The sequence below is a fragment of the Copadichromis virginalis genome, linkage group LG8, assembly GCF_057382275.1.
Source record: "Copadichromis virginalis isolate Kocher_CV1m ecotype Utaka linkage group LG8, C_Virginalis_male_GT1.1, whole genome shotgun sequence".
In the NCBI taxonomy this organism is placed as follows: Eukaryota; Metazoa; Chordata; class Actinopteri; order Cichliformes; family Cichlidae; genus Copadichromis; species Copadichromis virginalis.
Genome location: NC_140625.1, coordinates 14,602,465 through 14,630,271, shown reverse-complemented (window position 1 = coordinate 14,630,271; position 27,807 = coordinate 14,602,465). Strand labels below are relative to the sequence as shown.

Here is a 27,807-nt window from a genome sequence, read left to right as displayed (position 1 = left end):
TAATCTTCTACAACAGTTCTTTTTACCTTGTCATTTCTACGAACACCTTGAAATTACATGTTTTTGACATCAAGAAGCAGTTTTGACTTGCAACCTGGAAGAGATGTTTCATCAGTAGTTTTACAGGTCAAGGAGAAGAGAAATTCAGAGTCAGCAACCAATACTTACATGGATTCATCTTTTATTTAGACCACCCTCCTAGGGCTAGCTATTCCCTGGATTATAGTGTATCTCCTGGCATTATGCAGACAGGGGTGGGGTGCTGTCATATAGTGAAAGAGAAAAAGATGGATAGATGGGCTAAAATGAGGAAATTATGGAGGCAAAGAAGAGGAGACAGAAGGGCTGTCTAGTTCCTCAGCCTTCAGGCAGAGCATTTCCATTTGTCTTTCTGATGATGGTTAAATTAGAGGAATATGACATTTCACTGTGGTGCGTGTAGGTGTTCCTGCTTTCCAGTGTTGTTGAGTCTGCGTAGGACATCGAAATAAAAAGTTTTAAAGTGGAAATCATGTGCTTTTTCTGCTTTTTCTGCATCTTCTGTCTTGGATCTGTATGTGGTCTGAATTGGGGGATATTCTAAATATGTCCACCTCAGACAGAGCAGTTATTATGTTCGGGGTGGCACAGTGAGAAGCAAAGATGGGTCTTAGTAAGTTACAAAATTCTAAATACTGAACACTGGCAGTGAGTCAACATTTATTTACAAAGTGATAATTAAGACAAATATGTTAAGGAGTGAAAATGAACAAAAGAAGGAAGTGACTAAACTTCAGGGTGTCACAGGCTGGGTCTCTGACCCAGCGCTCTGAGTTCATGTTTGTATTTGTCTCATTTTGTTATGTGATTTAGTTTGTGTTATTTCCTATCTGCCTTTAGTTTAGGCAGTTATTGTTCCTGGGTTTTCTATGTTTTGGGGTTTTGTATTTATTCATCACATATTAGGTCTGTTAAGTTGTGTTGTCATGTTTTAGTATTTCCTGTTTTATTCTGACAATGTCATGTGTTCTTTGTTTATTGTATTTAGCTTTCCTCTCCTGGTCCTGTCATTAGGTTTATGTCTGTCAGCTGTTTTCCCCCATGTGTCGCCACTTCCCCTGATCACCTCATGTCTGTATTTAAGCCTTTTGTTTTCTTCATGCCATTGTCAGGTCGTCTGCTCATCCATGTCTCATCTCCAGGTACCCATGTCAGTTCATTATGTTTAAGGTTTTTCATGTTTTGTTATTAGTTCACCCAGTTTAGGTTATTGTTTAGTTTTCACCGATGCCCTATTATTTTGTACCCTCGTTGCTAACCTCAATAAACGGCTTGTTTTGTTAATCCACACCACGTTTTGGTCTGCGTTTGAGTCCTCCTCTGCAACACTTACGGTCTGCCCCAGCCAGACCGTGACACAGGGTCTCCTCATGCAGCAAAACAACATACGCAAAACCTAATAAAAAATAAAAGCCCTAAGCTACATAATCAAACTAAAGCGACAGAACCTGCAGGTCTTTGCTACAAAACCACAGAGAAAGTGGTTAATGATAAAATGGTAAACCCAGCTTCCATCGCCTTAAGAGACAGATTTAAACAAATGCAAAGTAACAGGAACTAAACTTTCCAGGTTTGCCCCTAGTCACTTTTAAGTAAGGCATTTCAAATGATGCCAGACAAGCCCAAACTGAATATCAACCCAACACAGAGCCCAGTGGCCAAATGGCAAGGATCACTTGGCAATGGGGCTCTAGATATACAGCCCCTCTAACAAGCAGCTGCTTTTCGTCCGTGGCAGATCTGGAACACAGAAAAAGAAGTCAAAAGGTCGGCATGAGAGTGTAAAATGATAATTCATTGTTCTGTGTTATATGTGTTCAGCTTCCCTGCAGTGTTGGGCCGGTGTGGGAATGCATTTGTAGAGCATTTAAGAAAGTATGCCCTGGATATGACCATCTCAGACACCGCATTCGCTCACACTTGTCAAACCTTTTGCTTTTTCACATTGCCTCATAAAAAGGCAATTGCTGACCATTATTCCTAAAAATATTCAGAGCCTTTGGCTGAATAATCATCTAATTTCTTTGCAGAATCAATCTGACTTAGATCTCTGAGTTAAAACTGATATCGACCAGTATTGAGTTTTCGCAAATCTGTTGGTATTGGCATTTATCGTTGCCAATAAATGAAAAAGAAAAAGAGGAGACGGGGAAAAAAACACCCTTCAGCCATGTTGACATAGTTTGTCCACTAGAGGGCATTCTGCAACTTCCCTGTTGATGACATATTTTAGGAACACTGCAAACCTTAAAAAAAAACAAAAAAACTTATCCGAGCAGAGTCCGACAGACAAACAAACAAATACATAAATAACTACAGATAATAAATGTTGTGTTTATGTGTCATTTCTCTGAAAGAAAAAGACAGTTTTTTATTTTGGTTTTTGCGAATAAAACATTACACATTACCAACAGTAATGCGTAAAGTGTAATGTGCTACTTTTTCCAGAAGCTGGTGGCAGTGCTCCATACTCTTTTTGCCTGCTTACTTAGAGCTAGCAGGCCACATGTCTTTGCCAGTCATTTGAACAATTTGGGACCGATTTCAGTTGAATAGTTTCCAGTGAAAATCAAATAGTATTTTTGCTGGTGGGCAGCATCCAGAGCTGAAGAATAAGATGTTTGACTTCAACAGAACGCAAACAACAAAAAAATATATGACTGCTTATAAGTACTCTTGACAGAAACAATTTTGTGCCGTCTCTGTATTTTAACAGCTGTTAACAGGCCAGTGTTCGATTAAGCTGTTTGAAAGACCTTCTGGCGAGCACACATATGTATGCATACAAGTAAATGTGAAAGCAAGACAGCAGAGTATTGTAGACAGTATTTCGTATCCCTCAATCTTCCCCTTTGCAAAATAGATGCAGAGAGGTAGATGAATTATGTGGTACGCAGCTGCAGCTTGTTCCATACACCCTTGAGCTATGTAGTTAATGTAATACACACACACACACACACACACACACACACACACACACACACACACATGCTCAGGCATATTGTCTTTGAATGACACCCCTGAACAAGTTCAGTTCACACAGATTATAATAAATTAGCTCTCGTTCAAAGTTTAAGATTCAGAATTTTGAGGTAGTGAGTTAGTTGACATTCATCCTTTTAAACCTTCCTACTTCTCAGTGTGCACAAAATTACACAGATACCTTTTAAATAGGCAAGAAAAAGAAACGCAAGTGTGCGTGTCACAAAGCATGGTACTAAATACTGGTACTGATTTGTTACCAATGAGTTCTAACTTAAACACATCGTAATCTGTGATTTCTTTTATGAACCTCCTTTAAATGTTCATGTGGACTGGCATCAGCACCCTGCTGGGAGCTGCACTTTCTAAACATCCGTGCCAACAAATTTTATATCTGTTTGCTGTCCATCATGCACATTGTGCACACTTTGTAGCATCCAGTCACTCTCTTTGGAGCATTGTTAAAGCTGGACACGTTGCCAATCCATAACAAGATGATACCTACCACACTCACATCCAGCCCTGCGGCTAATTCAGAATCACCCGTTAGCCTAACATGCAAGTGTTTGGACTGTGGGAGGAAGCTGGAGTAACCGATGGGAACAAACTGCAAAATAGAAAACCCCGACCACGACCAGAAGCTTTTGACCCAGAGAGTTTTCGCTGAGAGAGAACGGTGCAAACTACTGCATCACCGAAGCTGAAATGAAGGGGAGGCGATGGAAAAAAGGAGCTTATATCTTTTGGATGTCCTGGGGCAGCTTTGCAGGGCCCTTAATGATGACTCATAAAGATGGTGGCAGTGTTCATCCTTGGCGTGTAGTGTGTGTGAGCGTGTGTCTTTCTGTGCAGAGTGCTTATCATTCCAGAGACTATCAAAGATTCAACTGGTGTGCTCCAGAATGACGGCGTTCGTTTTACTGCAAATGGCTTCTGTGTGTGTTTCTTATGAATGGTGCTGTCTGACTGATCCCAGTAGGGGAAGCTTCAGAGTGCTGCTGCAGTAATTACAGGAAGAAGCTTTCTTAAACTGTCTCTCACTTTCTCTGTGGCTGTTTCTCTCTTGCCAAATGAGCTGGCGGGGAGGAATGATGTATCAAGGTGTCTGAACTCGAGCACACTATGAATATTTCAGTGTGTCATAAGTCACTATTGATTACATTGTTGCATTTTATGCCTCATTTGCTACACCATTTTTGATTTATGAGCAATACATATATGTGCATATATATATATATATATATATATATATATATATATATATATATATATATATATATATATGTCAAATACATTTATTTCTTTTAAAAAAAGAGTGACCAAAGGGCCAAGTTAGAGTATGTACTGAGCATGCCCATCGCTGGAGGGACTCACTTCAGTTGCCGACGACTGTTCTTTATAGCTGGTCTGTGAAAGCAGGCACACTTCTTCCATAAATGCACATAAACTCACTCTTTATGAAAATCAGATTTCTCTGAGAATATGTACAGAATAAAACCTGTAGGGAGTAATGTAGTTCACACTTTGCCCCAACAGCTAAATAGACCTATGTATTTTTAATCGTAATTAAAAGTTTGAGATGACCTCATAACCATTTTAGTTCAATGAAAGCAACTTTTGCAAGCCAAGTATTGTGTTCCCAAATGGATATAGTTAAAGTGAGCATGTTTTTATGTTTGAATGAAAATAGCCCTAAAAAACAGCATTGCATGATTTATTCATCAGCCAAAGCCATTTCAGAGCCAAACGCAGACTAAAGCTGTCAATAGTTGGAGCTCAGCTCTTCCTCACTGTGGTGGTAAATTCTCCTTAGAGGCTTGGAGTTTCCCTCAATCCTTTGAGCTCTTTATTTCACTGTCTCTGCGGCTCAAACTCTTTCCTGTTCTCTCTTTTCTCTCTATTGCTATTTAGCTCGAGCGTATACAATCATCATCCAAAATTTTTATTTTTCTGCTAAATACTGTAGGCATTTATGTGTCTGCAAATCGATTCACTATTCATAAAACCATATCAAAATTACATTGGTAAATATTTAATTAAATGGAATTCAGCCTTATGAGCATAGAGACAGAGCCTAATTAAAACCCACCCAGTGATTAAAAGTTTCATTTTAAACAATGCAGAATCATTTTTGTTTTAAACGGAGCAAAATGGGAAGAATGAGGGACCTCAATGAATCACTCAGATAAAATTTATGCTATTAAATGATCAGGTGTCAAACGTGTAGCATGTGATGGGGGACACTGACTTGTAGCCAAACTATATGGATCCGCCCTTCCCCCGGTTCAAATCACAGACAAACAGGATCCCACAGTTGTTTATGTTTTTAAACCCATTTTGCATAGAGAGGCATTTTTTGAAAAATGTATTGATAGTAATATTGAATGTTATTACACAGGAAACTACACCTAAAATAATCACACCGTGACGCCTCTGCCTTTCTAAATGGAGGGACAGTAACTGCGTGTGTATATGTAAGCGTGTAAAAACTCAAGATAGTCAGATTAACAGTATTTTGTCTCTATCTGCCATTGCAGAAATTCATCTCATGTAAACAATAACGTGGCGCACATCGTGACGTAAAAAAAAGGCACATACCTTTGGCGTTGTGTGACAAACTCTGCATTCCTCGTCCACACGTAAACGCAAAAACAGAGTTCTAAAAAATCTCAGTTTTCAGTGATTCGAAACGCTGTTTACGTGTGGCGCATAGAAATAGCTGCGTTTTCAAAAATACCCGTGTAGGTGTGGACGTAGCATAAAAGAGTTAGTGTATTTTATTACTACCTGTAATTTATTGCAGTTTACTTTTATTTGTTTAATTGCTTACTACATGTTTGAGGTGTGAAATAAACTGCTTGAAAACAAAATATGGGTGTGTGTGGTTGGAGTTGGGTAGAGGCGCTACTCCTTCTTGTTGTGGTTCTTGCTGTTGATTGGGGTGCCTTCTGAACTCTCTATATGGAGTTTTTTCAGACACACCCAACTGGGAGGAGACCCGGGGGTGGATCCAGAACTTTGCTGGAGAGATTAAATGTCTTGTCTGGCCTGGGAGTGGCTTGGGATCACCCTGGAAAGCATTGCTGGGAAAAAGGATGCTTGGAATATCCTGCTTGGCCTGCTGTCAGTGCAAATGGAATCCGGGCAAGTGGAAGAAAATGAGCGAAGAAATATATTCTTCTGTTAGTTCTGCAGAAATGTCATTGTGTCTCTTCCAATTATGGGTTCAAATCTCTGGAAACACTAACAAATAACATTTTTGTTGTTGTTACATAAAACTCCCGAATTGACTTTCAAAATGCGTATGCTCCCATCACAGGGATTTTATTACAGAATAACATTTTGTCATCAGCAAAGAGGTGAAATTTACATCCTTTAAAGCTCATCGGCGTCTTTTTTGTCAGTGTTCTCTGTGTCTCTCTGACATTTGAACTCAAATATTAGCATGCCTGCTGGGCAATACAGCCAGACCACGCTGTTTCTCAGATCAATGGGTTGTTGCGGGAGGGGTAGTGTAGATCATAACAGAGAAGCATGGAATGAAGAGAATTTTTCAGAGAGACGGAGACAGGGGAGACCGATCAATAAGCCGAACTCTTCAGCAGAGGAACCTACAAGCACACAGCCCACACCTTTCACACAACATTAACTTCAGTGTGGAATCACAGTGCAACAAACATCATGCACATGCACACATATACACACACACATGACTTCAGAGGGCATTACACTGACTTTCATTCATTTCTTGGAGATTTACTCCAGGACCCTTAGATCCCCATGACGTAATATGTACCAAAAACACAGACATGCCTTTGAAGACAAATTCTTTTACTTGGACTAATACAAAATCCTGTGGTGCAATTATTCCGATTTTATTAATGCAACTTTGTGCAACGATTAGACTCGTGGTTTTCTCTCAGCAGTTTTGTGGGCTAGTGCTTGCACTAGCTAACTAGATTGTCTAGCAAGGTGCATCAACAATGCAATACTAAATAGGATGCTAATTCCAGTCAGGAAAAAACAACCAATTGTAGTTGCTGAAGAAACTGAAATATGCCTCTAATCATGCATAACATTAATATTTACAGTGTTTCCGATGTAAAAACTGTTTAGCTGTTCAGTTTAGCAATGGACAATCCCCTTACTTTAAGACCGCCTCTGGTATCATTTTTCCTGAGAAGTTGCTGTTTTAACTCTCTAAGAGGACATAGGGGTGAAAGATACCTCTGTTGGAACCTGTAGTAAAGGGTTCTTAAGAACTTGTCAAAGGGGGAGAGTAGAACAGAAACTACCGTTACTAATGACCTGGCGTCCAAACTGCAGGATGAGAGGCTCAGTGGAGAAGCAGCTGATTATTGCAGTGTTGGTTATTTGTGCCCATGCCGTCCATTACCTGTAAATGTCATGGGCATACTTTAGAGCCTGCTGGATCAGGAAAAGATGCAAATGAGCGAGTTTTATGGTTGAGGTAGAAACAATGAGGTCACAATCACATGTTTGGAGATAAAAATGAAAAATGTAGTCAGGGTGAGACAGTGAATAGACAGAGTAGGTAGCTGTCAGGATGTGTGGGAGGGAGACACACATATATACACAGTGAATCACAAAAAGGCACTTCACAAATAGCCCTCACTCCATACCTCTTTTTCATCCATCCTCATATTTTTTTTTCTTGCTGCACTTGCCTTATTGTCCCTGTCATCCTGCTATTGTCTTTAATTTTCTCAATATATGTGTCCACCAGCTGGTGGTCCTAGCTAAATCTGCTTCCATTTCATTACTGGTAAGAAAAAAAAAATCAGGGTTGAAGACACTCAGCTGCAAATAATTGAAAGACAAACAATTGGAGAAAGTTATCATGGTGGAGCAGGTGCACTTTAGGTTGAATCCGAGTGTGTGTGTGTGTGTGTGTGTGTGTATGTCCGCGACAAAGGGAGAGAAACAGGGGTGGAAAAGAAGAGAGAGATCGAAGCTGGAGACAGAGTGATGAACCCAAATGCTCAACCGCTGGCACCTGCTCACCAGCTTTGCTTGAACGCCGTGATTCTGCTCACCGAGAGTCGAAGGGTTGTGTGTGAAAGAATGCATGCATTAGAGAGAGAGAGAGAGAGAGTGTGTGTGTGCGAGAGGGAGCGAGAGAGACAGAGAGAGAGAGAGAGCGCACAATTGGGCATCACAGCCAATATGCACTAAAAAACAGAGAGACTTGGAGTGAGAAAGAGGGGGGTGGGCTTAGGTACAAGCATCATAGCAGCTCATGTTCTCCCACCAGCCCTGCTTCCTTCAGCACACAAGAAGACAGACACTGAGGAACCCTCCCTTTCTCTGTCATTTCTCTCTTCCTCTCTCTCTCTCTCCCACTCCTCCTTCTTGTCTGCTGTCCACTGGGGGAGACACTGCTCCTGCTGTGTCGATTGGTAGACAGTTACAAACGTTACTATTTTAAGAGAATCAGCGTACAAGCACCGTGTGCGGCAGCAGACGGATCGAAAGGGGAGTTAGAGGCAGGGAAAGGCAGAGCCCTCGTTCTTCTGCACAAGTGTTCTGGCAAAAAGGGATGAAGGAGCACGGGGGAAGTCGGACCTGCAGCTGATGCCAAACTGCACAACTGAATCCAGGTAGAAGTAGAGCAAGGCAGACTGTAAGTCAAGAGGTCGTGCACAGTGGAGCTTTGTAGAAGAGAATCTTTCCTTATTTTACGGATCAACATTAAAAAAATAAGCGAAAAAAAAGGAGAGACGGGGAGGTGGAGTTGAGCGACAAGCGAAAAAGATGGCGAGTTTTGGGAAACTCACAGACTACTTTAATCGCCGTAAGTCTCGAGAGGAGCTGCGGGTGGGAAGAAGCTCGCGGCGCAGTGGCAGTTACTGCTGCACTGTGGCCGAGGCCAGGTAAGTCGTGTGTGTCTACGTGTGTGTGTGTGTGTGTCACTATGCCTGGTTGGTATATACTGTTGTCTCCAGGCTGTAAACATTGCCACTTGGCTGTATCTTGTGACTTTCAGTGCAACAGAATGAGCATGTGCACATGAGAGGTTCGAGGGTGTGCGCCACTTGGTCACACACTTGCACCTCTACATGTGTGTCAGGGTTTAATGGTTAAGTAATATCAGTCAGATATATACTGAAGGGAGTGTAATATATGTATGTAACATTCTGAAAAACATCTAAACGAAAATGAAATGAATGAGCCAGCCCACATGCAAATTGTATGTTTTGCAGGACTGTGAGGCTTTAAAGCGACTGTGTACCTGTATGTGCATGTAAACATGTGCTTGTATGCATGTGAGTAAGCTTCGAGTTACATAAGTGTGGAGGTGCGGCGCATAGCTGCTGTCAGGCATGGTGGTAGCTACTATAGATTCTTTCCACTGTCGTGCAGTTGAATATGGAGCGTTTGCACAGAACAAAAATAGAGAGGAAGTCAATAGGCTCCATATAGAGAAGGAGACGCAAAGAGTCCTTCTTGGCCAAGTCTACCCACTTCACCTTATTTTTACCACACACGCACGTATTTACAATCACAACTGTTGCTGTTATTGATCTCCAAAGACAAATTTACAGGTGCCAATAAGTCAGGTTTTTAGTTTTTAGTTTGAAGAACTAACATCAATGTCACAAGTCTATGGTCTACTCTGGCATCACCCTGGTAATCTAGATTTAAATTACTTTTCATCTTCTAAATTACAGTAATCTCAAAAACAGGACTGTTATTAGCTTTTCTGGTTAACCGTCCAGCCGGTCAAACCTTCCACCCGAATGCAATATCTCTTAAAGGCTGCTCAAATTTCAGCACTCGAGAATGAATCGATTCAATTTCCCGTCGTCGAAGGCAACGGTCACCGTGACATCGTGTTCTGACCCCCACTACTGCCCCGTTTGTTGCCAATGCAATATCTCGGAACCACCTGGAAGAAATGTCATTACATCTGGCACAAACATCCGCTCTGACTCAGAGATGAACCGGCTGTAATTTGGCGTTCGGTGATCGAGGTTACCTTGACAGCAAAACAAGTTTTTGTTCTCACTTAAGAATTCATCCACTAATTAGAAAAACATTTTACAAATATGTAATAGGATAAATTGATTACGTTATTACATGTTGTACCCAAATGATGATGTGGTGTTTTACAGAACCATTTTTCCAATGTGGTAGCTTAGGGAGAAAGAGAAGAATGTGACCACAATTCACATTCAATCAAACTCTACTTCTTCAATTCTAGTTCTCGGATTGGTCTTGTAATTCATAATGAAGATGGATTTAGAAATATTGCTTCCTCCGCAACAGTGCTAATTTTGTTTGTGTCAAACAGAAGCTGTCCACACCCTCCTGCAAACTCAATTTGCGTGGCTCTACTAAGATCTAACAACTTCTTGCTGTGTACTGCAGCGCTGCAATTAGCGTCCTGAATTCTGAAAGGCAACGTTATTCACTCTGATTACCGTTAAACTAAATGCCCGGAAAGAAAACGAGAAAACTTCGACGCTAAGTTTAGAGCTCTGTGTTTCTATTTCTGCTTACCGGCACGACTGTCCTTCTAATGATCAACCTTGCCTTGCTCTTAACAAGAACCCAAAATTACGTCTGAGTCAGTGTTAAATTATACAACCAGCATAAAAATGAAAATCAGAGCCCCAGTGTGAAAAACTCCCACCAGTGCCACTACTCTAGACTTTGAAAATATATCCATCAAATCTCGTATCGTTCTCACAGGAGAAGTGTTAACGTGGGTGGACATCTGGTGTATTTAAAAAAAAAAAAGACTCACATTCCCTGCCATTACAAATCCAGTATCTCTCATCCCCACAGTCTCTTTGTCTCTGTCTCTCCCACTCACTGTCTCTTTCTCACAAGCCACCCGCTTCCTACGCCTCTCAATCTCTTCCAGTCTTACTTTCAGTCTTTCTCGCTCGGCCTCTTTTATCATTCTCTTTCCCTCTGTATTGCCCCACTCTCATGCTTGTTCTCTCGGTACACTGTCGTGTATAAAGGAGGAGCCAGAGGGGTTTGAGGCTATCAGAGTTGCTACAAGACTTTTTTTGTTGAAGTTGGAGCTGTCTCTTTTGCCTTTAAATGAATAGGAGCAGGGAAGAGGGGGGGGAAAAGGGCAATAAAATGGCCAAAAATAGAGATTGATGTATTATTTATTAATGGTTGCAGAGAAAGAGGGTGACTTCAGCAGGGACAGCTATCAAACAATGTTCTGTTTTCAGTGAATGAATGAAAATCTGGCCTCAGTAATCTCCAGCATTACAGTTGTCTAACAAAGAGCTCATGCTGTACTTGTCTGTCTAGAAAAGCTTTGTGATTGATAGAGTTCAGTGAGATATGTACCTTTTCAAACAGGCGATAGACACTCGAAGTAGGGCTGGGCGATATGACCCAAAATTCATATCTCGATATTTTTTAGCTGGATGGCGATATAAGATATATATCTCGATATTTTTTTTAAGCCATAAAGTAAGAACAAAAAGAGTTCTTAGTCAAAGCTGTGTCCCAGATGTCACACAGGCACTTTTATTAACATACAGCACAGATGTACATGAAAAATTACTCAAAATTAAATTATGAGCATTCATTAAATAATAATGCTCCATAAATAAAAGAAAACAAGGTTGTTTTTGTGCTAAACAAAGAGCTCACAATTGTGCAGTCAAAATGTAAACTAAAAGACGCTGAGCGTAATAACAAAGACAGACAGATTTTACAGCTGCTCTGTTCCCAAGTTTTACTGTGTGACTGATAGCCTGGAGTTTGAAATCCGCTTCATAACCACGTCTCTTACAGGTGCCATTTATGGTCCTTATACACACACAATACGGTAATATTACGTTGATGCACAGTACGTATCACTCCGCGAAGCTCCTCGGTAGCCGTAATGCGCCGACAATCTATCAAGCGGTGCAGCTCCGTAGCTTACCAAAGTCGTACTCAAACATTTTTGACAGATTGCTGAACGCCGTGTACCACATAAAATCGGTTCGCGGCCACCAAGCACAACCAGAATTCATACATAAGGCGCGCTATCAACTTTTGAGAGAATGAAAGGATTTTAGGGTTAGCGCTGTTAGCTCGTTAGCGCGGTTAGCTCGTTAGCACGTTGACGCCGTCCAGCCCCACGCATGGGGCAATGCGCAGTAACTCGTTAACGGAGATTTGCCGTGTCCGTCTTGTCGCTGCCTGCACGTGAAGCGATGGGGTAGGAGGGGGAGTTGTCTTCAGTGAAGGCGAGGCGGAGTAACGTTGCGTAGAGACAAAAGTGGACGAAAGAGAGGCAAACTTGCGGCTCCACAACTATAATTATAACGTAACATAGACTATATCGATATAAAGGATATTGTCACATCTTGTATCTCGTATAAAAATATATCGATATGTTTTAAAAACTCGATATATCGCCCAGCTCTAACTCGAAGTAAATGCTAATTACAGAACGTACTGGGTACAAACTGTCCGGGGATAATGAAGGCTTGATTGTGACACCAGAGCCGCTGCAAAAGATGTACCCAGCAGGTGAAGAGAGCGAAGAGTGAGAGTGATGGAAACCTGAGGCACAGAAAGAATGGCTCTCTAGCGGGCAGAATGGAGACTGTCCGCTAGTCCAGCAACAAACCAGCCTACTTACTAGTTTAAAACAATGAGCGCGGGTCGCACAGCCCTCGTAAGTCGTCCATATTACTATTAGAAATCATCATGTCACAGATGCAGATATTCAGTGGCTGTTACCAGTGCCAGTAGAGTTACGTGACTCTCAATACCTAATTCAGTATCACAGTAGCAAAGAAAAAAAGAGTGATCTATGTACTTAAACATAAACTCCCTAACCCTTTAACACCCAAGTATCATACATGGCACCTGGACTTATTTTTTAAATATTGGCTGTAAAGTTATGAAGTAATCTCATCTTTCAGGAACCGTTTGAATTTTCTCTCTTGTTCAAAATGGTTGAGGAGTTACGGTAACGTGAAGCGCACGTGATAACGTCTAGGTGGAGCTGAATGTGTTCAGACAGCGGTACCTTGGAAATGCTTTGTGCTATGTGAGTTAACACGGAATTGGAAGTTGAAAAAACATTATCTCAGGTCCCGCCCATTTCCCGTTGTCCGTAGATGCTTCATGTCATTGAAAGTCATTTGCTTTCTGTGGTTGCTGGTTGCCCCGTAATTTCCAGTGTCAACACAGCTTTAAGAATTTATGCAACGTTGGCGATTCTAAATATGTTAGCCAATGGAGACTTGACTAGACAAGACTACAATACTGCCGCTGTCAGTCCGGGAAGATCTGCAGGCTCAGTATGTACAGGAAAAACTACAAAACAGCACAATCACAAAAAACAATGAATTTTGGTATTTAAAGATATCAGAAGTACTGGTTCTGATTACATCCCTTGTAAGAAAAGCATGATTTCAAAGTGCTAAAGGCTTTAACTGCAAAATTTCCTTACTACATGAGACATGCTGTATTTTCAGTCGTCTTTTACTGCTGCATGGCCCCTCTCAGGTACAACCATTAGCATAATGTATAGTGACAAGAAGGTCAGTCCACAGTGAATGATGGGTAATGGTGAGTCAGTCTGTAATGAACAAGTTAATGTCCATCTTTACGTAATGTAGAATAGCCTTTTCTCCCGCTTGTCACTTAATCTGCTCTTATTTCTTTTTGACCAATTTCTTCTCAATTAGTTACATTTAAACTCAACAATAAAATAAATACTACACTTACATCACAGGTCTGTGATTTCTGTGGATTACAATCTTTCGAAAATCTATAAAATTGTTAAGAAGACAAATTCATGAAAGCATGTGAAGACAAGAAGGGCAAAAGTTTGGAACTGAAGTTCGGAGCATGAAAACGTGGGCACGTGTGTAAACAAGTATGAGGATGTGCACTTGCTGTGCTCTGCGAGTGTGCTTTAAGTCAGTTCAGCACCATAGATAGTTCTTTCTACGCAGCTACATTCACCAGCACAGCCAACCCCCATCTCTATCCCCAGCATAGGATGTTTCTTCAAAAGTCTTCATAACCCATCCTCCAATGTCTTTTATTAGCTAGTGCTTCATCTACCTAAGCATAGTGTACATTTGTTTTAATCAAACACCGTTTTCTGTTAAATGCCTTTGCGCATGTGGTGATCAGACTTACTGCTGTGTGTATTTACTCCCAGAGACCCATTCTGAGGCTGGAAGAACCCTTACATAGCATTCAATGGAAAAATACTTCAACAGTTTCACATCAGATTACCAAAAAGGACTGAAGGCACTGCACGTGCTACTTTTGGAATTAATATAGGTCACTAATACAAATTGCTGTGCTTCTGTTGTACCAGAATGTGTTCTTGTAGAAACAAATCTAATTTTAGTCTGCACTGAGACAGAGAACAGAGGCTTTTTTTGCAGTCTTTTCATGTTAAGTCAAGCGTTCAAAGATATAGAGAAGTGCTCCTTCCACCCCCAAAAAAACAAGGAAAACAAACCGGGTGAGTGCTTAAAACACAACACCACTCAAACACGTGATTCTGTTTTTACCAGAGGATGGCTATAAAAAGTAGACAGAGCTTACACGCCTCGATGCTGAAGTGCCTTGAACCTGCACTTGCTCTAATCGCCAGCAGGTGGCGGCTCCTCTTGTTGCATAATGAAGTCTGTTTGTATATAAATCTGTGAGAAAAGGATCCAACTTATCACCTGATTTATGACCTCATGAAACACTTTATCCATAAGCGTGTGGTCTCATGTGTTAGTTTCTTATCCTATGGAATAAAACGTGATGCTCATTTTGTATATTACTGCTTCATTAGATTCAAAATGCAAGGTGTACTTTAGGGCAGGTTTAACTCATGATCGATTCAGAAGGACATCGAAGCTAAGGGTGCAATGTCCTTCAACTTCTTGTGCTGTTGCGCTGCACACACTTTTAACACACAGAGAGCTGAAGTGAAGCCGAATGCTAAAAACAATGAAAACTGTCCTCTGTAGCCACCGTCTGTGCTTCTCCCACTTTCCTGTTCCGGACCACTTTTCAACCAAAGTTCAACGCACATGTGTGTAGGTTGCACGCATGCTAAGCTCTCGGTAGACCAATACCGATTCCAACACTGAAGGACACATCCACAGAACCACAAATTCACCACAAGTCCCTGTCTTTCTCAAACACTGTTGCAAAATCAGTTTAATTGTTAAGGCTTGATGATGCCAATCCAGGAGTAACATTGTAGCCCACAAACCACCCACACCACATAAAAACATTGCTTTTCAATCATAAGGTCAGAAGTTTGACTCCTGGTCAAGATCTCTCTGCATGGTGACCTTTTTTCCTCGTGAGCCCCTCCACATCTTTAATTAATGTTCTTCTTCATGCATTCTTCTGTTATTTCTAAGAAAAAAAATGTCACCCATTTGTTGTAGTGTCATTTTATTTCACTCAGAGCGCTCGCACAAATGTACACTGCCAAAGAAAGCTCGACTAAAATATAAGCGATAATAAATTCGGTGACAAAAAAAAAGAAAAAAGAAACACCCCACAAAACGTGGTGCACTTGATGCTCGCAACCCTGGGCGAGACGCTGTTTTTATGAAAGTATAAATTGCTGCTGGGAAGCAAGAATAAGCCTCTCCGGCGATCTCTCGTCTCCCCCGTTTGTAGTCAGAGTCGCTAAGCAACAGGTTTGTTGGATGAGTGAAGCCCAAATTGTCAGAGTGGCCTGGGCCGGCTGTTCAGCACAGTGTGTTATCATCATGATGTGCTGGTGGGAGGCCAACAACTGTGTTTGCGCACGTGTGTGTCAGTGCAGTTGTATGTGTGTGCGTTTGTTTACCCGTGGACTCTGAGTTATTTCATCTTATGCTCACTGAGAAGAGATGTGTGTGCGCGCACCTCGGGCAGATGCTTTTTCATGCAAGTCAGTATGGATTGCCGAGGAGTAAGAGAGCTTTCAGTTTGCATTACTATCAAAGTTTCTATTTGTGTAAGTCCTGCACACATGTATATACCGTAGTCAGCGTTAAAGTATTACACACCACGCGGTTTGTCAGTGTCAAACATTCACAAATTCACCACCCGTGTTTTCTTTTAGCTCTCGGTTTCCTTGCCGGCAGCGCTTTGCCTCTCAAACCTGCAGATGTGCTGACTTTGCACCCGCTGTTGGTTTACCTGATAGCTCCCTAGCGCCAAGTAAACCCCGAGCTTACGCCGCATATCCTGAGCCAGCGATCGAAGGGAATTAAAAGAGAACATAAGTATCCCCCCTCAAACACAGCACACTTGAGTTTTACTGAAGTGGCTTGTAAAAACATGCTGGTACCAAAAAGACTCCTATTCACCGCTGAGTGCATGCACTTCTTAATAAAGCTGCAGCATTGGATTTCCTCATGAATTAATTAATGACTAATAATCTTCTTTCGTAAAGGCAAGCTCTTTAATGGATTAGATATGATCCTGTGTGTAGAAGAAAGGCTTTAATGTCTGGCTTACATCAGATTGATGATATTTGATGAAATTTGTTCATTTTCTGAATTTGTATCGCCACGGTTACCAGCCTTTCACCCTGTTTCGGACCACATAGGAGACATTTTTTGACACCCGGGATTTTTGCATTGCATTTGAGGTCAAATTAAATGTAACAGCTCAAAAAGTGTTCTTTAAAAGGATACATTTACCAGAAAGATGGATGTATCCATAGTGATGAGGCCAGTTGATTTATGAGGTCCAGCTGGAAAAGCATAATTTTAAGCTTTTTAGCTGCTGATATCTTGTTATTTTTGGAGCAAGAAATCAACATAACTGGATAAGACATGAGATTAACTCTAAGCTATCTGCTTGGTTAGCAAGTTGCATCAATAGACTGTATGTGTCATGATTCGGCTGTGTGGCAGGCAGGAGAGGACCCAAACGCACACTCACGGGGACACGGGGAATAAGCTCAGAGAGCACAGCTTTATTGCTGGAAAGGCAGATCACGGGTAATACAAAACTAAACTGGGAAAAACTAAATATAAAGCTCACCAAGAAACACAGGGAGAATCACACACAGCATGAGGGAGAACGCGACACCGAACTGAGGGAGGAGACTGCGGAGTCTCCAGGCCAGGACCAGCAGGCTGAAGGACAGCTTCATCCATCAGGCTGTCAGGAAGCTTAACTCCCTCCCGATTCTGCCCCCTCTCCCCTCTCTCCTCCACGGTCTCACTGAACTCTGTCACACACACACAAACACACACACTCTCTGACTCACTCACTGGCCTGCACCAGTTACCAGTCACTTTGTGGAGCATTGGACTGCCATTACCTCATAAGACTTTGTTGTTACACTTTCTCTTACCGTACATTACTAAATCTCCATTTGCACTATTTGCCTATTTGCACTACTCTGCCTGGTTTACACTCAATGTCACTTACCCATTATATTGTATATTGTATAGCTTTCTTGTTATATGTAAAATTGTATTTATTTAAATTTTTACTTTTTAATTATTTTACTTGCATTTTTAATCACTTTTATATTTAAATATATTTAAATGTTCATTTGCTATTTATCTAGGGATTGAGAGTAACGCAATTTCTATTCTCTGTATGTCCTGTACATGTGGCAGAATCGACAAATAAAGTTGACTTTGACTTTGATAAATACACAGAGGGTTAACGAGGGAAGTGGGAACACATGGGGAACACAGCTGACACAGATAACCATAACGAGACAGGGCAGGAGTGAACACAACATGACGCATAATGACGAGAGACTGTCAAAGTAAAACAGGAAGTACACGGAGGTTCAGACAGGAGGAGAGAGAGCACGGGGAGAACACAGACATAACGGGCTGGGGAAAACATGGAATAAAACACAAGGAGAGACGAGGGCTCACAGATACACAGGGGCACACAGGAGGTAACCAAATAAGGAACATCTTAACTAAATAACCTAGGAACCAAGGCATAAATAGGGAACAAAATACAAAACACACAAAAACTAAGAATACTAGGCCAACATGGCCCAGGACCATGACAGTATGTGTGCTTGTCAGGAACACAGATACCTGTTAATTGCATGCAAATAAAATACTCCTTGAAACTAGAGCACATCGACTTCTTGGACAATCTCTTAGTACAAGTAACCTCACGGCAGACCATGTTGTTTGCCTGATAATTGCATAACAACGCTCCAAGATGCACCAGCCCCTCAAACACTGTCGAGAGGTAGAGTCGAATTAGTGGAAGTGAAGCCTGGCAGACAGTTACCAGTTACAGCTGCTTGTGTGTCAAATCGGCACAGGAAATGTTTAATTGGATTAAACGGGCAACTTTACTATACAGTAATGGGAGTATACAGTGATTAATTTGCTTCAGCCAGCCCACAGTGAATGATTGCCGATGGCAAATCATTCTGTGATGAACAAGTTAATGCCCATCCTTCGGTAATGTACACAAAATGGTACACACGATGCTTCTGTTTGTCACTTAGTCCGCCCAGGCGTTTTTTATCCCTTCAATCATTCCATTTATTACATTAAATAAGTCATGTTTAACTGGCCTGACTCAATTTAAAGTGGTTTACAGCAGGCTCCTGTTCTGCTGAGCATAACAGTTAGAAACACATTATGATACATAAAAATAAATGTCTCATGAAGCAGAAAAACAGCACGACATAAACAGCAGCACAGTGGAGACAACATAAATTTAATGGAATAAGATGGTATATGATTTGAATCAGTGGCTGTGAGCTTCTCTGAAACATTTGAAGAGGTTATAGAATTTTGTTATACAGAATACAGAATTTCATTCTCGTTTTTATTGTGTGGTTCACTCAACCTATTTAGTTTATTGAGGCCTTGGTTGATGTCTGCTGAATGAATCTAGACTGTGATTAATGCGTACATGCTGCACAAGCCTCTGCTTTTTCCAGCCCTTTAAGAGCTCTTACCTTACTCTACCTGCTCTGGTGGTAACAGGCAGATTTATCTGTAGAGTACATGTTTTTGAATCTTTTGAATGGGAACACTTACAAACAAGATGTTTACATTAGCTCATATGGGCAGTCCTGTAATCACCGTAAGGTTGCCTGCCAAGAACTCAAGACGGTCGAGTCATCATTCATGCTTAGTAAATGATCTGCAGTCATCTGCAAAAGTCACTCTTCATTTCTTTAGATTTTACTGTGGAGATGAGAAATAGGTGCAGCGATTCACTAAAAAGTGCAAACATACAGAGTGTATATAAGCAAAACACAGAGTTTGTACAATTCTGTTGAGCTTGAGAGTCGATATTTGGTATGACCACCTTCATTTCTAAACACTGAACCCTATTAGGAAAGCTTTCTTGTCATCTCTTTAAGTAGTCTTCAGGAAGGACATTGCAAGCTCTTCTTCAATAATGATGAGTTTGGGGTCTGGGGAGGCCGTGACTGATTGTTTTGCATTGTGTTTTTCTAAGCAGATATGCTTTTATTGTATTGTCAGTGTGTTTTGGATTGCTGCCATGCTGAAAAAAGTTTTTGTGAATCAGATGCTTTTCAGATGGTATTGCATGGTTTCGGTTTCTTCAGTTGTTTTGAGGACACAGTGCGCAGCATACTGAAATATGGCAATTTGATATCCTTGTTGGTGCAAAAATATTTAATACCTGCCAAACTGTGACTTTTCTTTTCATATCTTTTCATAGATTCAACTAAAGAATGGGAATAAATAATGTGTTTTTGCACAGGCTGCTAGTAACAAAGTGCCTGAAGATATATTTTTAAATGCTTTTTTGTTTTTTTTGCCAAGGTGTCTGTTATGTGTAGACACAACATTGGCTCAGCCCTTGAGTTAGGTGCCTTATTAATGTTTGAATTATTCATAGGCAAGTATTAGCAAACAAAAATAGATTCCTCTGAAAATGGTCAGGTACAAGGCCTGGAGAACTATGGCTCAAGAACTCTTAAACAATGACAATAAAAGTCTGGCTCTTTGGGAGCAAAATACAAAAGGATGAGGAGTCACTCGAGACTTTTGCACAGTACTGCAACATTTAACTCTCGTGTTTATTTCCCAGCAAATTAGTAAAGTTAATTTCTGCCTCAGACCTTATAAATAATTGCAAAACTGCAATTCTAATTGTCAACAACAGTTCCACATAATAAAATGTGGAACTGTTGTTAGTTTTTGGAACGTAATCTGGGTTGCAGGGCTGACAAATCACAATGAAACAAACAGGACTAGACGGCAAATGAGAGAGGAAAAATGAAAAACACCCAAAAAGACAGAGAGGTTTGAAATTTGCATGCAGGCACACTTGCTCTCTAAGGCATATGCTGGTGTAATGACACACCATTATGCCGGCTTATGAAATTTAACAGCTTGTTTTGTTGTCCAAATCTGCAAGTGGTTGTCTTGTTTCATCTTCAAAATGCTCAAAATGAAACAGTTATCTCATATTATATGATATGAGATAATATATATATACATTTGTGTATATATTAAAACAAAACACACATTTAATCACAGATAAAAACTTTCCCCCTGAAGCTTTCAGGAAAAATCAGCCTCTGAGAATTCAGCTTGCATGTCTTCAACTCATTTTCAGCTGGGGATCATGTGTTTAGTACCCAGGCTTGTCACGCTAAAGTCTGGAGGTCACATGTCTTCCAGCTCCACCAGGCTGATGTCTGCTATGCCGGCCACGTTTCATTAAATCTCAGCACATCAATCTGATCGGAAGTGGCGTTGGAGGTGGACTCAATGCACTGAGTCAGTACCGAGTTTGTTGTTTTCAGATTCTTAGTCTCTATTATAAATGAGACACAAATGTTTCAGAGAGGATTTGTATGTAATATCAGTCATCTGTTGCAGTCTAACGCAGCACGGCTGTGAGAGCACAAGGAACGCAGTCTCCTGTGAGAAAATATTAACATAAAAAAGACACAAGTAAGCCTGGATGTGTGCTTGTCACCAATTTGTTAAGCCGATCTTGTGATTGTAGCCATTGATTTGCGTCCCATTGGACAGTGTTCAGTCCACTATCGATCTACTGTTCTAGTGTTCCAAATGACCTTCGGGTTGATTATACTGAGGTGGAAGCAATTTAGCTATTGATTGGCAAAGATGCTTTCGTTGCTCATTAACAGTAAGTTGTATTTGTCTACCAGTATGTCCCTGAGTCAGTGTTAGTGCTGATGTTGGATTTGGCTGTGGTATTGTAACGATCCGTGTAATTGACCATTTATGCTGTCTATGCAGGTCGCTGGAAAGGAAGCTACAGAGACCCATACTGGCTAAGTCGCGTACCCTCCCCAGCATCCCCCAGTCTCCAACGGTCTCCAGGGTCCACCACTCTGATCTCATTGGCGGGAGTCCTCCGCGCATGAAGAATCCTCCAGTTGCCACCAGCCACTCAAAGGCCTGCACTTTGCCACCTGCAGGTAAAGACAGAATGGAAGCTAGCACCACACAGCTAGCTTATTTTTTTTCAGCTAACAGAGTTTGGAGAAACAATATCAAGCGACTTGTTAGAATCAAAGTGATGCAATTAACCACTTTGTGGTCAGGCCATGACCACTTTTGTTTGAAAAAGGTGATTATAATTTCAATCTGCAGTAATTTGAGGGAAAATTGACCCTGTGGTAGGACCTCTCCACCTGTCTATGGTGTAGGGTTGCCAACTCCCTGAAAAATAAATAAGGGACACCTTGTGGCCAGGGCCGGGCAACCCAGTTGTCTTCACCCTTCCCACCAAGGCTGGACTGGGACAAAAAATCGGCCCGGGCATTTTGACTAGAGACCGGCCCACCAGGATAAAGATTGAAATGTGACGTCATTCAGGGATAAAACCGCAAAGGATTCTGGGAACTTGTGGCAAGAGGTACTAGCGCACGCAGGCTTTCAATTGAACTCAGTTACACAGCGATAAAAAGAAACCCAAAAAATGGCAAGAAGCTGTTGTATTATTAACTGCAATAGCCGGTCGCATGACAGCCACGGGAAGCCGATGGGTAAAGAGATCGTTTTTTTTTTTTTATCGGATTACGTCGTTGAAGTGAAAATTTTTAAGCCATGTTTCCGAAGTAAGAGCCGACGGATGGTCTGGATATACCAAATATAACATCTCAGAACACTCCAGCTCACATGTTAGTCTGCTCCAAGCATTCCCACAAAGGTCAGAGTTTTGTAGTAGTTAATGCGTCATTTTTCTTAACATAATTGGTGATATAGGTTACAAGCAAGTCTGGCGCTGAACAGAAATTGTCGCGCTATGCTCCTTTGTTTATTGTGCATAAATAGTGAATTGTCCTGACACAATATTGCGTTTCGCTTCTGTTATAACCATGGTACACTGACAAAACCATATACTTTTATTCACAAGATAAAACAGTTGTTTTGTATCACTAATTGTCCATTGCGATTACAACATACAATATTATTGTCACTGCTACATTTCTGTAATGCTACTGTAACCGGTTTCTGCTTCATCCCGCTGCAACAGTTCGGCCCAGACTCCTCGACTCTGCGTTGTGTAGTGTTTTTAAAAAGACAAGGAGTCTCTGATCGATCGTTGCCACGGTGTATTATCAGTGCACAGGCTCGCCACACACCACTCCGCACAGCACACTACGGCAGAACATCTCATTAGCATTCCGCTTTAGCATGCAGTTTCACACATTAATAAACAAATGAAAAGTACATAAAACTGGTGTTGGACATGTGTCCACTAAGCACTTATTACACTCGGTGCTCGTCAGCTAATCAAACATGTTTTATGTGTCTGTACTACTTAGCTATATTGTGTGCGGAACAATACAACTCACCTCTCGTATGGCTACGGCAGACTGGCAGCGATTACTGCAGCCAGCCACACCGAGAGGGGGGGGCGCTGTTTCCCCATTACACTGATATTTGTGGCAAGTGGAATAATACCACATAAACACTGTTACACTACCAGAAATTATTTCCACTACTAATTAATTACCGTTGAGCTCAAAGGTCCTATTAATAAACTGTTAATGAATGTGTATTTATGAAGACGATTTGTGAGACTGGTAAACTTATGATATGTACAATAGTCTTTCGTTCTACACGGTGCGTTTCAAGGTCCTGTCCGTCGGTAAACTGTACCTGGGCTTGTTGCAGTGACCTGAAGTTACTAAACTTCATGAGTGTATGCACTCACTCCAAGAAGCGTATAATTATAAATCTGAGCGTGGTGAAAGTTGGGCAGCACGCTGACGTCTTTTGTCCACTCTTTCACACCTTTGATTTTTTCCTCGTATCTTTTCTTTGTCTTTTCGTCGAGTCTGTCTTTGTACGGACCGGCATTGTTCTCCTTTTGTTTTGTACATTCCTTTTTTGTGCGGCAAAGAAAAAAAAGAAGGTATTGGAACCGGAGAATGAACGTTTTGCGGTGCTGCAAATGTTTGCATTTGATGCGGTACTTGGATTGTTTTGCCACGAGTTCCCGGCATGCAATGCGCGAAAATCACGTGATTGCTAAACAAGGGGGAGGGTGCATCCAGCCTCCTCGGCTGTAATTGGTCCAGCCCAGAGTCGATCATGACCAATTGGCCAATCCAACACCTTTCATTATATATACCCTTCCTAAAAAAAAAAAAAAAAAAAAAAAAAAAAAAATCCATCGGCCCATAAAAACAAAAAATCGCCAGCGGCCCACCGGGCAAATGCCCGGTGGGCCCGATGGCCAGTCCAGCTATGCTTCCCAGTGTGGTAGCTCTTTTTTTGTGTGTGAAATTATTTTTTTAACCATTTGACTTGAAGTTGATTTAAGCAGATGCATATTCTTTGTGATATGAACACATGTGAAACAAATGATCATTTAGCCATTTATTTTTAGCTCAAAATGACAACATTAACACAGTAAAACAGGTCTCCTTCTTAAACAGAAGCCTGTCATGCTTAACTTTTGAGAATATAAGTAAATCTTTCTTTAAAAGAACTCTGTCCTGCTTAACTTAAAATTATATAAATTAATAGAAAACAATAGAAAGAAAAATATTCTTGTAACTGTGCACATATAGTGCATTTAGTACAATTGGCTTCAGTTGAGGTATTATTTCAGCTTTTCTAATGCTAATCAGCTGCTCCTGTTTGTAAACCCGCTTGTTCCCATGATTACGCATCATAACTCATCATCATTATTCATCTATGTATTACTTTTATGTATTAGTCATCTATTTGTTGTAATCATCTATCCTTACAGATGTTTATTACACAAAATAAGTTATATTATCACACTTCTGGCCACATAGCGCTGATATTCACTGCACATGCCCATATTAACTTTTTCCAGCCAGGTGTTTTCCTTTTCCCATTCCTCCCTGTGCTTTTGCAGCCTATTTTTCTTTCTCTGAGCGAACAAACATTGCTGCTCTAATGCTGGGCTCACACTGTGCGATTTTTGGCCCATTTTGAGACGATTTCTGAGTCGTGCGACGGATTTGGTGATCAGACCGATTTTGGCCTTCATCGTGCGTCGTGTAGTATACGTGGGGTAACGAGAAGCGATTAACACCTCACGACCAGCTCCCGATCATCAATCGCTCGTGAGGGTGTCACCGCAGCCGCTCACACTGCGCACGCGCAAACACGTAAACGTCGGTGAAAAAGACGGAGCAGCACAGCTGTGCAGCGTGTGATCTGGACACAAGCGATGGAGGCACAACTTGTAGAACTTTAGAAAGCTCATCCGAGCCTTTTCGATGTGGCATCACAAAATTATCACGACCACAACAACCGTGAAAACAGTTGGATTTACACTGCTGCTTAATCACAGCTGCCTGATCATGTTTTTCATTAGCAATTTAGCAAAGTTGATGGTGGTGGTGTGTGTGTCTGTGTGAGTGAAAGACAGAGAGAGCGAGCGACAGATTGTCTGTTATAACCTTCATTTTATGGAGGCACAGTGTGAGCACTCAGGTCGCATCAGAGCATCGGGCGGTATAGTGTGAGACCTGCATCGTGACCTACCAACTTCTAACCCCTGCGAGTCAATCGTGCAGTTTGAAAATCGCACAGTGTCTGCCCAGCTTTAGGTGTACTGTCATCCGAGACTTGCACCGCAGTGTCGGCGTTTGTTTCCCTGTTGGCCATGCTTGTTGTTGTGGTCATCTGTTGTCTTCCGGTATTTTCTCTGTAAGCGACCTTTCCTCGACCAATGAGATAATCTGAATTGTCATACTCGAATTGTCATAAGTGTGCTGTCAGCTCATTGGTCACAAAGCAGGAGAGGGGCTGGGAATTATGTTTTCAAACAAAGTGTTAATTCCATTAACATTTATAGACTACTTTTGATTCTCACTATATTACGGGACAAAGTGCGTCCCTTATTAGCTCAATACGGGACGTGTACTTTTGTTTCGAAATACGGGACGATTCCGTATTTTAAGGGACGGTTGGCAACCCTACTATGGTGTATCTATGGAAAGATGGAGGTGAGGAAAGCAGCAGCAGCAAGACCCCTGCTCAAAACATACTTGGCATGGATAAAGTAAGAAACAGCATGAAAAGGAGGAAGTGTGGCAGAGGTGGGTTGCAAAGCAGCTTGCAGATACTGAGCAAGTGTAAAGGCACCCTGTATGAAATTTGCCACTTGGGTTTAACCTAGAAGTGCTCTTTTTTTCTTGGTGAACTTTGCTCTGTCTTTCATTTTTCACCATGAAACGGCAGTCTCTGGCCTGAGCGCAACTCAAAGGGTTAGTTATTTGAAAATGATCTTGTGGCGGCGATACAAGAGTTTAAAGGGCAGTAAAAGCTTAAGCTAAAGTCTTCTTATTTCTGTTCAAATGCCCACACCTGCATTGGTTCTGTGATATCCTGTCTTATGCTTCACTTGGCTGAGAGCGCCCAGCAGCCATCTGTCTCAGCAGCTGCATGTACAAGAGAAAACAGTGTATATCTTTTCACTGTTTTCTCTCTTCTCTCCTCCTCTTGTGTAGGAATCAAACGCCGCTCCCTCCCAGGAGAGGGGAAACTGTCATGGAGAATTCTGACGGTGTAAGCCCGCTGACAGCGAAGGCTTTCATCTTAAAGACAAATGAGGGCTTTTTTTGAGGATGAAAACATTTATAGGTGGCAGGGATTTTTATGTGAAAGAAAGCCCTTCACAGTTGGGCTTTGATTTGTATAGATCAAAAAGAGCTCTTCTGTAGAAACACCACAATAGCAGACACCTGAAACTGAAGGCAGGAGAGAAATGAATCAGGGAAATTTCGATTTAATGCGAGTGAATTAATGCAAACCTTTGATTATCTGTTAAGACAAAAACTAAACATTATGGCCAATTTAAATCATTTCTCATGAAATCTGTGCTTGTGCTATTTAGGCAGTGCATTTCTAATTTCTTCAAGCAGCTCAGATACTTTTTCAAAGTGCCTGATTTGGAAACTAATCTTCCCTTCAACCCTGAACAAGCCAAGCACCATCAAACCAGAGCTCAAAGCTAAAGATCAAGGCTAGACATTGAGCTAGACATCCTAACGCTTGTCTCCTCATTCACACGTATTGATAGACATACACTTTCACTATCACTGCTGACTGATGTCACTCAGCTTGACAGCATGGAGCTCTGAGAGAAGAGATGACTTTTGGCACATTTCAAATGTTGGATTAAGGTGGAAAATACCACGTTATCATTCTCACTTGTGATGTTTAATACAAGAGAAATCTGCACAGGAGCTCATCCTGAAACTGCAAGAAGTATGTAACTCCAAAAAAGACGCAGCCAGCATCAGAGAGGAAGACCTAAATAAAATAAGAAAAAAATAGGTTCCTCTTGAAGTCACTCAGTCCCACTGGATTGGCAGAGACGCAGGCAGCAACACAGGCGGTAAAAACTTTGAAATGAGCTAAAACAGCTGCTCACATTGTAATGAAAAAAAAATCTCATCCAGAAGATATCTGATATTTTCGTTCTCTTCACCGTGAAGGTCATTGTGGAGCGGCGCATTTCAGAGTGCGTGAGAGGGCTTAGAGGGGACGAGATGCTGATACAGCAAGGGCTTTATTTTGCCTCCCCTCTTTCTTGATTGGCTTCTGTCTTCTTTCGCTGTCTCCCGGCTCTGCAGTCAGTGCTGGTACAAATTTCAATCAATGTGAATGGGACCTCACATGATACATGTGTACAGAAAATTATAAATAATAAGATCAAGCAACCTGAAAGTAAACCTTTCTGAGGTTGATTTATGTTAAGGTGGACCTACTATTTGAGATGTAGGCTCAAAATGATATCATGATATTTCATAGAAAGCTGTGCGAATGATATTTGTTATGGTGTAGAAGAAAATACTGAACAAGGTTCTGTCAGTGATAACATCAGCATTTCCATGCTTCTCACCTCCTGTGCGCCACTTCGTTGAGGACAGACTATTCTACGGTGGCCCTGAGAGGTCAAATATATTGCAACTTAATGGGATAACTCAAGAACGAGCCAATGTAGGAGTTTCTAATTGATACCATAGGTGAATATACTAAAATAATCGGACGGCTGTTTTCTACTTTTGGCTCTGTGTGATGTCATTAAGAACTGATATGATTATTATGGTCATAGCCTTAGTTGCGAGTACGGCAGACCCACCCATCTGTAAAAACCTTCTACATACAAGAAACTGGTGTTGTCACAATAAACTGGATTTGACCGTGATTATTAAAAATGAGAAATTCACATTGTGTTCAAAATAATTCACATCAAAATACTGTAAAAAAACCCAAAAAAAACAACTCATGCCAGTGCTCTCTTTTCTAGTTCACTGAGGACGCAGCTGATCTGCACACTTTGCGGATGACTAAAGCGAGGCGACAACTTTAGTTA

The 27,807-nt window shown here is 41.3% G+C and overlaps 1 protein-coding gene across 2 annotated transcripts in view; it reads left to right on the top strand.

The window, feature by feature from the left end:
• Nucleotides 1–27,807, top strand: part of ankfn1b (ankyrin repeat and fibronectin type III domain containing 1b) — a 161,103-nt gene that overhangs the window by 18,002 nt on the left and 115,294 nt on the right. For both annotated transcript variants that reach the window (XM_085466044.1, XM_085466045.1), the window contains exon 3: nt 21,231–21,412. In XM_085466044.1, the coding sequence (XP_085322170.1) occupies nt 21,231–21,412 (182 nt within the window). The remainder of the gene's footprint in view (nt 1–21,230; nt 21,413–27,807) is intronic.